The sequence below is a fragment of the Pteropus vampyrus genome, unplaced genomic scaffold (genome assembly GCF_000151845.1).
Source record: "Pteropus vampyrus isolate Shadow unplaced genomic scaffold, Pvam_2.0 Scaffold239, whole genome shotgun sequence".
Classification (NCBI taxonomy): Eukaryota; Metazoa; Chordata; class Mammalia; order Chiroptera; family Pteropodidae; genus Pteropus; species Pteropus vampyrus.
The window spans coordinates 1,290,515-1,300,907 of record NW_011889020.1 but is presented as its reverse complement, the minus strand read 5'-3'; the positions used below and the strand labels follow the sequence as shown (position 1 = coordinate 1,300,907).

The 10,393-nt window shown below is 62.7% G+C and overlaps 1 protein-coding gene across 1 annotated transcript in view; it reads right to left on the bottom strand.

Moving 5' to 3' along the window:
* Nucleotides 1-2,887: 2,887 nt before the first annotated feature.
* Nucleotides 2,888-10,393, bottom strand: part of MYT1 (myelin transcription factor 1) — a 32,368-nt gene continuing 24,862 nt past the window's right edge. The window contains exons 16-21 of the mRNA XM_011374153.1: nt 10,126-10,209; nt 6,721-6,942; nt 5,654-5,745; nt 5,127-5,230; nt 3,217-3,360; nt 2,888-3,028 (exon numbers count right to left, since the gene is read on the bottom strand). Of these exons, the coding sequence (XP_011372455.1) occupies nt 2,888-3,028; nt 3,217-3,360; nt 5,127-5,230; nt 5,654-5,745; nt 6,721-6,942; nt 10,126-10,209 (787 nt within the window). The remainder of the gene's footprint in view (nt 3,029-3,216; nt 3,361-5,126; nt 5,231-5,653; nt 5,746-6,720; nt 6,943-10,125; nt 10,210-10,393) is intronic.

Genomic DNA, 10,393 nt, shown 5'->3' with positions numbered 1-10,393 from the left:
CTCCTGTCATTCTGGAAAAGAGGCCCGGTCTGGAATTAGCTCAAAGTGAAGGGAGACAAATACCTTTACCTTCTCTTTGCAGCCACCTCCTTACATCTTAAATCGACATTACTTACAAACCAGAGGCCACCGGTTTCTTTTCTTCTTGGGGCTCAGCACCCTGAAGGGAAGGACAGGAGCCCACTGCGGACTGCCCATCAGGGAGTGTTGGGCGGGGAGTCAGCACTCCACGCTCACCAGTCCTGTGGCTCCCGACAGATGTGACAGCCACCTGTGGTCTGGGGCTTTGTCATAACCAGGGCCTGCTCTGTGGCCACTTCCCAGGCACTCCCACCCACACCAGGGCTTCAGCCTGGGTGACCTCTGCCCCACCGCACGACTGCCCTCTGTGCGCCTCATCACCCTGACAGGAACAGGTGTCGCTGGTGGGGCGCACCCAGGCTGTAGAGACGGCCTCGGGAACCATCCACAGAGCCAGCCTACCCCCAGGTGAGGCAAGCAGACCACAGATGTGGGCGCACGGGATTAATGGGCTCCTTCTGAAAAGATTCAAGGCCCCCCTCCAACCCCCACCGGGCAGCAGAGCCCCACGTGAGCAGCCTGCCTGTTACAGAGCCAGGACCCCAAGCCAAGCTGAAGCTCCCTCCCCAGGAGGCCAGATGCCCAGGGAGGCCAAAGCATGGTGACAGTTCCGGTTGAATGTGACCAGAAGCCTCTGACCCAAGTCTCGGCCGGGAGAGCTAGAGCTCCACCTGACGCGGGAGGTGCTAACGCCAAGCAGCTGCTGCGAAGCCGCAAACCCGCACGCAGCTCGCAAACGGAAGGAGGGGCCTGTTGCCTCACATAACCGGGGCGCACAGGGGGAGACGGGCTCCAGGACCGGCTGGGCACGGGAGCTCACGGTCGTCGGAGGGCACGCTCTCCCCTCTCGGCTACGCTGCTCTCCATCGCCCAGCCCTGCCGCCCGCCAGAACGTCCAAACCCTCCTACACCGCAGACGTCCCCCTGTGCCCACGAAGCCACCCCAGGGCAGCACCCCTCCCACGCCCCGCTCAAGAACTTGGGCAGGAAGGCTTCTCTCTGCCCCTGAGACCGATCCGCACACACCTGGCCGTGGGGAAGGGGCAGGACGCAGAGACTTAGCCACCTGGAACCCCACCTTGACGGGGAGATGGGGGTCCCCGTGTGGCATCAGGAAGAGGCCTGAGATGGAAGTGTCCCCACCCCCGGGAAGGTGACTCGTTGGGGCTCTCAGGGACAGAGGTGGCGTCCTCACAACACACATGGGTGATAAGACGCACTCAGGGCTCCCACACACAGTCAAAGTGGACCTTTATTAGGGAATCAGCCTGCGAACACGCCGAGCAGGGCTGTGCTGTGGGCTCCACGCATTTCCTGAGGAGGAGGGTCACAGTATCAGCTGTCGGAGGGACGGGGCGCCGGTGCTGCCCGAGGCCAGCACTCCGTCAGCAGCGTGACTCGGCCATCGAGATCCGGCACACAGACGCGACACGGGGAGCACACGGAGCACACACGCCTGCGCTACACGTCAACAAATCATAAACACAGAGGCCCGTCTGCCGCCGACCGAACCTGAAGCAAAAGGAACCAAAAGGGTGACAGGAAACCAAAAGCCTCTTTTTCCGTTGGGCCGAGGGAAGAATTTCCCCAAATTATCAAAATTCCTCAGGTACAAAATACTTCTTTAAAAATTCCATCATTAAAAGAATAAATAACAAAATATATTAAAAATAACTTGGTTGCATCAAAATTATAACTGGAAGATACAGTGAGATTTTTCGTGTGGCCTATCTCAGAGTCAAATAGTTAATTTCGCTTTGATAGCAGGTATTTCATGGTATCCTGGTTTGGGGTCTAGTTGAAATAGTATAAACTCAATAAATAAAAATGTTAAATAAATAGCAAACATTAACATAAGAGATTGTGAATATAAATACTTACATCTTGACAAAATTAAATAATTTACAGAATAATTAAACTAACTACTTTTTAATTTCTTCCAGGAAGAGCGATTTCTCTACTTTTAAATACTAACTTGGAATTGCGGTCACAATCGACTTCGACTCTATTTACATGTAGGAACGTTGTGTTTTTAACACGTTAAGTTAAAATTTACCTTTTCTGCATCTCGAATAGAGCTAAAAGTAAGTGAAACCTTGGCGGTCTGTAATTAGGAATTTGTCCCCTGACCTCAGTGACGCTGTCCCCATTTCGGGCAGGCTCAGCCGCGACCCGGGTAAGTCGGCAGTGACGGGTCACGGGCCTGGGTGGACGCGCAGAGGGGAAGGCCCTGGACCTGGCCAGATCCGGATCGAAGGCCACAGCTCAGGAGGGGCCCGGCCCCCGAGCCGCAGGCAGCCACGGCCAGAGTCGTCCCAGGCGAGGGCCCGTGAGCGGACGGGCTGCAGGCCTGCCCCCCACGTACCCTCTGGAACAGGGCTCTGTCCCATACAAAACCAAGTTAAATGAAAACAGAAATACCCGTGCCACGCCGGCCTCACTGGGCAGACACGTGCCCGGGCACGACACCACGCACAGCCCGCCCGGCCTCGGCCTCGACAGACAGACAGGAATACTGTGGTCACGAACTCCAAAACTTCCCTGAGAACCTTGTCCATGAGCTTCCGCTGGGACTTCGAGCTGCTCTTCAGATCATTGTCAGGAAACAAAAATAAATCCATCTGCCGCCTTCAGGCGCACGCGCCCGGGGAGGTCGGGGGCTTCCCTTCGGACAAGCCCCCGAGGCCACTGGGGCCGCACACAGAGGCGCTGTGAGTTGGGACTCTCCACCGGGAGGGCAGGGCGAGGGAGGTAAACAATGGCGCCAAGTCGGGGTGCCGGGCGCCCCGGATCGGCAAGGTAAGGCCTAGACCTGGATGCCCCTCACAGCCTGCTTGATGCTCTCCAGGAGGTCCTTGTTCTCAGGGTCCTGGTAGCATGCCTGGTTGGAGTACATGTCGGTGAGGGTGCTCACGTAGGCATCAAAGTTCTGCTCACATATCGGCTCCTGGCGGGCAGAACAGTTCAGCCAGCCCCGTCCCGCACGGCCGCCCGGAGGGGAGGGGAGGGGAGGGCACGTGTGCCGCCCGCCTCCCACTGCCCTGAGTCCAGCGCACACCCACGGTGGCTGCACCTCGGGCCGAGTCCGCCCGCCCTTGGCCCTTCGGGGGGCAGCCCTGGTGGAGGGCCACGCACCATGTGTGGCAGGCGGATGTTGGCGAGGCTCCGGATGAGGGCCTGGCTCAGGCCAGACAGCTCCAGGAACAGGGCTTCGTTCTGCTCCTCGATCAGCCTGTTCTCGTCCTCGATGCTCCTCAGACTCCTCTCCATGGACGAGACCTGTGGGGTGACACGGAAGCCTGCACCCGGCCGCCTGGCCTCCTGGCTGGGTGGCGGGCACGTCTGAGAGCCAGTGCAGAGGTGGGCCCCTGCCCCCTGGGGTTCCTGCCACAAGTGGGGCTGGCAGTGCCCCAGACCCTGGGCGGGGGAGCAGACATGGCGACGTCCCTTTCTGTGCTGACCTTCCCACGGGGTGGGGGTGGGGGAGGGCTCAGAGTCCAGTGCCCTGAGCTCACTGCGGCCCCTCTGCAGCTGCCCGTCCCGCTGCAGCCCTGCTCAGTGCAGCAGCCGATGGCCTGTCAGTTTCCGGCACAGACGCTTCTGCTCCAGACCCAGCAGGACACCAGGGTGGCAGTCCCAGAGCTTCTCCCAAGGGGGCTCTCAGGGTTCCTCCACGGACCCCACAGGACAGTGACAACGGGGCTGACGGCCAGGGGCTGTCGTGCCTGCTCTGGGTGGTCAGGTCACCAGGGGGGTCTCAGGCAGCATAACCCTACACAGAGGTTCCCACCCTGCGGCCCCCAGCTGCTGCGGCTCAAAGGAGCCTGGGGCAGAGGCAAGTTCAGTGTCCAGCACACAGAGCTGTCCCCCAGTGTGGACCAGGGAGCTGCCTTCCAGGCGGCTGTCCACCAACCCGCAGCTCGGGGGAGGCTGCGACCTCCTGTCACTGGGTGACAGGCCCTCGGCTCGGGGAAGTTTTAGTAAGAAGGAGACCCAGCGCCTTCCCCACGGTCCCTTCTGCCTGACCCCCCCACCCTCCCCGCAGGGCACGAGTCCAAACTCCCTCAAGGGGAGAGCGGCCCTTCCAGAGGGTGCTGGCGAGTGGTCCGGTGAGCGGCCGTCTTTGAAGAGCTGGGTGAGACCAACGCAGTAGGCAGAGGCGCTGACACTGGACGGCTTTGAGAAGGGAGGGCGGGGAGGGACGGAGGGTGGCGGCCACACGGGCAGTGTCTCTGCACCCTGAGACGGCCAAGAAGACACGGCCCACACAGCGAAGACCTCTGACCCCCACGGCCGACACTGTTTCCGCCAGGCTGAGCGCCAGGCACAGGCGGAGCGGCCGGTTCGCAGGCGGAGGGAGGGACCGTGTGAGGAGACCCGCCACCTTCCCCACGGTCCCTTCTGCCCTCAAACCCCGCAAGGCCTGGTCGCTTCCTCGTCCCTTTGTCCCTCCAGCCGTAGGAGCATGATGGTGTGCGGCCCGCCTCCCCTACCCGTCGCTGAGGGTGGGCCGTGGTCTTTTTGGAATCAGACCTGCACCGCCTCTTTGCAAGCGGTGTTCCCTGGGGAAGTCAGAGGCGCCTCTCAGCGTGCCACCTGCTCTCCCTGTGGACACGCACCCATCTCCCCGCAGCCCTGGGGGCTGATCTCTACTGCTGTCTCCGGCCACCGGCGAGGGCACGGAGGGGCACATGGGTCCAGAGGTGTGCCAGGTCACTTAGCCGCGTGACAGGGCTGCGGTGGCCACGCTCCAGCCGGGCTGGAGAACCCACGTGTGGTCCCACTCCTACCAATGGCACTCATAACTGGGGGACCCCGACCCTGCCCTCCAGCCGCCAGCACCAGAGGACACACGGTGGCAGGACCGGCGACCGGACGGCGGCAGTCACAGATGTCCCTGAGGCCGCACCCCTCAGCCCAGTGTGAGCGCCAGCGGCACATGGGGCTGGGCCCCTCCCGCCTCCCAGAACAAGAGGCCGAGGACCAAGGACAGCGAGCTGGGTGGGGCAGGGTAGGGCAGGGTGGGGCACGGGGGCACCGCACACCTGGGACTGCAGCTGTGCCATGGCGGCCTCCATCTCCGAGTTGGACTCGCTCAGGTCTCGGATCTCCTGGTTCAGCTGCTTGATCTCCTCATCGTTGTCCAGCACTGCCCCAGGGAGAAAGCCCGGTGGCGGCTCAGCCTCAAGCCCAGGCTGGCCTCCTGGAGGGACCTGGTCCTCCCAGAGCGGCTCCGAGACTGGCCCCGCATGTCTAGGCCACGGGTGGGAGAGTGGACATGTCTTCAGCCAGAATGAATTGTGAGAGAGAGGCATGGAGGCCTTTGTGGGGGATGCTGAACGTGCACAGCTCCCTCTGCACTGGGGCCGAGCGAGTTCTCAGCCCCGCGGCCCCGAGGGCTCGGCCTCCGGCATCGTCTGCGGGGCTCCCAGAGCAGCCACGGCCACTGCAGACGCAGGCCCACGACAGGTCAGGCCTCCAGGACGGGGGCCTCCCTGTCCTCTCCCACCAGCAACACTCACTCGCCAGGTTGAAGGGCTCCCCACAGAGCCCGCGAAGGGGGCGTCCTTACCGTCACTCGTCTTGAACTTCGTGCTGAGAACCTCATCCCCTGAGAGTTTTCCCTTCTTTCCAGCAAAGGTGGCTCTGGGACAGCCGGACAAGCTGGAAGCAAAGGTCGCACATTAGAAACCAGTCCGAAGTCACACCCCGGAGGCCAGTCTGGCCACACGTCACAATGAGAGCCAAATCGTCAGCGTCCGGCAACCGGGTAGGGTCCTGGATGGAACTCGCTAGCTCGTCCCTTTTTGTCCCTGGTCCAGGGGCAGTCCCTCCCCCTCACCATTCATCCGCCAGCCCAGCCGGTCCCAGCACAGGCCGCTGCCCTGAAGGCTTGTCCCCAGAGCTCTGGGCAAGCTCCGCACCCCTTCTCAGAGGGGTCAGCCTCACCCCTGCTCTATTCCCCGTGGGGCCTGCGGCCTGGCCCCACCCACACTGCCCCGGCCAGGTCCAGGGGCGGGGGCTGGCATGTGTGTTCTCTGCTCCGTCTCCAGCGCCTGGTGCTTGCTGGACTCAGAACTGGCTTGTGGCGTGAATGACTCAATTAATCTTACAGGTGAAGAGACAAGGGCAGAAAAATAGAAAGAAAAAGACAGTTTCTGACAGGCCCAGGTAGTGACCCCCCCGGCACCTTGGCCGTGACCTTGGCTGCCGGGCACAGACAGGAAGAGAGGCAGCGAGGCCGGCCCCCAGCCCTGGGGCAGGTGAGGGCCTGTCAGTGCTGCCCCGGCCACTGCCCAGGCAGGAGGGGTCTCGTCGTCAGGCCCCTTGCAAAACAGGCTGAGCCCTGGCCCCAAATTTCAAAGAAGAGGCCCCAGCGGGAGGGGCAGGGCATGAGCTGTGACAGACAAAGCTTTGACAAGGACAGGTGTGCCAGGCACAGGGCTCTGCTCGCTGCATGGGCTGTGGCAGGGAGGCTTACGACGTGGATACTCAGGGTGACACGTGTCGCACACGGCACCCTCTGGCACCACAGACTTCCTATAGTCTCCCCAGCCGGCCACCAACTGGGGACTTGATTTTCCCTAGAGAAGTGGCAAGCGTCCCGAGCCCTCGTCCAGCCGCCCCAGGGCCAGTCACCTCCGGTGGGTGAGGAAGCTCCCGTTGGCGTGGCCGGACCCGTCGCAGCCCGGGGTGGGGCAGGTGGGCCCCTCATTCTTCAGCGACTTCCAGGAGAATGAGGGGCCGTTGACGGAGCCCTCCTTCTGCCTCCGCGCGGCCAGCGGGCAGCCGGACGCGCTTCGGTGAGAGGCGTACTTGCCGCTGATGTGGCCGAGCCCCACGCAGCCTGGGACTGGGCACCTGGCACGAAGAGGGCAGAGGTGAGCACAGGGGTGCTGGGGTGGGAGGGAAAGCCAGAGCCCCCCAAGTCAGGCTGAGACCCGCCGGGGGCCCCGCTCAAATGCCGCCGTTGGCGTGAGTCCTGAGCCTCAGGCAGACAGAGGCGACAGGGACCACGTCCCCTCTCTGCCCTTGCGGCTCGAGGGTCAGCGGCCAGCTTCTCTCTCCGGACCCCAGCAAGGTCCACACCTAGACCTTGCTGCCAGTGTCACTTCAGTGGAACGAAGGTGTCAGCTGAGTTTGCAGCAGGCACGGGGCCAGGGGACCTGGGAGTCACAGGTCGGAAGTGCACCCTGAGCCAGGAAGTTTGGGGACAGCAGGGGTCCTGCCCCCCAACAGCATCCAGAGAGGCTGGTCACGGCACGACGCCCATGAGCGTCCCAGCTTTGCCACGTCGGAAGCGTGTGTTCCAGAAGGACAGCCACGAGGCCACAGAGCTCCTGTGGGGAGACGCAGCCCAGATCCTCCGTGACCCCTGTCCCAGGCCGGCCTGGGGAGACCTTCCCCTTTGCTCGGCTTGTTTGAGGACAGGGAAGGGGTCCCTCATGGGAATAGCAAATGCCCAAGGATAGCTTGAGAGAGGTTCCAAGTGCCCACCCCTCGTGCTGCCTTTGAAGTCCAGGTGGTGACGGAAAACGGGGTGGTGCAGGGCGGTCAGCGTCTCTCCTCGTCCCTCGGGCGGGACCTGGACCAAGGGCCCCCGCTCTGAGGCCAGGCTCACCTGGGACCAGCACGGGACGGATGGCAAGATCCCTACCTGCGAGTTCTGAGTCCTCTCCCCCTGCAGAGGGGACTCTTAACTTGGCGTTTGCCACCCATTTCCCCCAAGCTGCAGACAGGGGCACAGGACCCCGGTTTACTGAGCTGTTCCTGGGGTACAGAGAAGACACGGGCTGGACGTCCCGGGCTTGTCACCAGCACATCCGGGCTCATCCCTGGGGTGGCCGCTGCGGACAGGTCCCCTCCGTCGGCTCTCACTCCCTTCTTACTCAACCCCCCTCGTGGGCCTCAGGTGTGTGAGACGTCTCCCGAGCCACTCCGAGGTCATCTCGGCCTGGAGTCGAGTGCGGACACGGTGGGGGGCCTGGGGAGGTTCCACTTTACACCCGCACCCAAACTCGGACGTGTCCCAGCTGCGGGGCCCCCGGGTTCCCACGCGCGTACGGGGCCCCGGACACACGGTCAGGAGGCCGAGTGTGAGCAGCTTCGCGGGCGCATCTCAGCGCCGCCGCCTGAATCGCCTCCCCCACTTCCTTCCCAAACCCCAGCCCTGCCCGCCACCCGGGTCGCATTTGAAGTGAGAATTTCACACGCGTCATAAAAACACAGCTTTTCTCTCTATCCACGCCCCGTGTCCAGATCCTCGGAACTGTCAGATGACCTCGCTCTGACACGTGTGCGGGTTGCCAAGTGGGGTGGCTTCTGTGCTGGGGCACAAGCGTGATGTGCCACCAGGACCCCAAGGTCAGAGGGGCGTCTCCCAGTGTGGCCAAGGATAGCCAGGCCTCTCCACGGACGGAGGGCATCCAGCTCCTGACCCTGGCCGGGACCTCCACGGACTTGGCAGCCACTTATCAGTTGTGGCCGAAGAGATTTGCCACCAAGTGCTAACCTGCCTTAATATCAGACAGAGCAGGCACAAGACGTCTCCCTCACCAGCCCGCCCAGCATCCCAGCCGTGCTGACGGCGTGCCACCCACGGCGGGGCCTGGCGCACCCATCCCCGTTTCTGCTGGTGGGCACTTGTGCTAGGACACTCCATAAACGGAGGCACTAAGTGGGTCCTCCGCCCCCCGCCGTGGGGCCACCAGGAACTCATCCGCCCTACAAATGCTAAACTGTTCCTAAAAGTCACATTCTCCACTTGGCTGCAAACTCTCGTTTTTCTAAAAGCAAAGTTGACAGCACATTAGGAGGAGGAAAAGCATTTTTCTCAGTTACCTTGAAAAATGCTGGTCTTGATTTTAATCATTTGCAAAGGCAGCACAATGCATCACGGCAGCCCCACCAGCAGGACCCTTGCCAAGCCCTCCGCAGCATCGCATGCGCAGTCACAGGCCGAGCCCTGGGCTCTCGCCCGCCCCGCATCGGGTAGGCGGCCTCCACAACGCCAACAACGGCGTATTTTGCATTCTCGCCTTAGCGTTCCTTAGTGTCATCGTAAAGTTTCAGCAAACAAGCCACATTACTAAGCCGATGGGCCACCCCAGGAAGGCCCTGGTGCCGGCCAGCAAGGCCCCTGCTCTGTGGCTGAGCAGACGTTCAGGCTGGGTGGGCCCTGAGGGACAACCAGGCTTCGGGCCAGGGCACCCCTCTGCAGGGGTGTCTGGCTGCTCATGGCCAGCAGGAGACAGTCTGAGCAGACCTGCCCCCCACCGTCGACCTAACGGGCCTGCCACGACCAGGCGCCCGAGCCGCACACACGGAGGCCAGAGCCACGCCCATCCGCGCCTCACCGGCCAGAAGGACACACGACAGCTCCAAAGAGCCAGGGCAAACTGGATAGTGGGCCACCCGTGTGCCCTGCAAGTGAGTTCCCCGGGAGGGTGAGCTGGCAACGCCGCTGCCCTCAGTGAATGCGGTGCAGTCAGCCTCACGCACACGCCCAGAGAGGCCACCAGCAGCTCTGGGGACTTCACTCATTAAGGGCCAGATGTCCCTTCCTCCCACAGCAGGCTCAGGGTCCCAGGCCCAGGCGAACCTCCCAGGCTCTCTCGTTCCGCCCCAGCTCCCCGCAGGGCGTGCGACAGCCGACACGCAATGCAGACACCCGTCATCTCCCTGAACACACTCTGCTCCCTGACCCCTGCCCGACCTTCCCGCCAGACAGCAGTGCCCCTGAGCGCCCTGTGCCCAGGCGTCCCCAGGTGCAAAGGCAGTGGGCGTCTTGCCTCTCCCGACCTGCCAGACACCCCGACCTGGGCGGCTCAGACAGGGCAGTGCTGGGCACACACTTCACTTCACGCACGTGCACGCACGGGCCCTCACGGGTGTCCCCCAGCGGGACAGGAGGGCTCCTGGGGAGCCAGGGGTTGTCATCCACCAGCTGAGTCAATGAACCGGGAACTCAAAGAAGCCTGTAGGTCATGAAACACAGGGGACCCCGATCCCGCAGGGCCCCAGGGGCCAGCGGGGCCGACTCACTTCATCAGCTCAGGGTCTTCCTTGTCGTCCTTGGCGGGTGTCACCTTGGCTCCAGTTTTCTTGGCACGTGGGCAGCCTGACAAGCTGGTTTAGAAAGAGAATAAAAACAGCAATGGCCCCGGCAGCTCCTCCCAGGTCGAGGCCAGCAGCCCAGGGACCCCACAGAAGCTTCACCAGCCAGCGCTCTGCTGGGCGGTGGCCAGGCCCAGAGCGTCCCCAGAAGCCCCTGCGCTGCTCTCAGAGCTCTGGAACCATCGGCAGCTCAGGC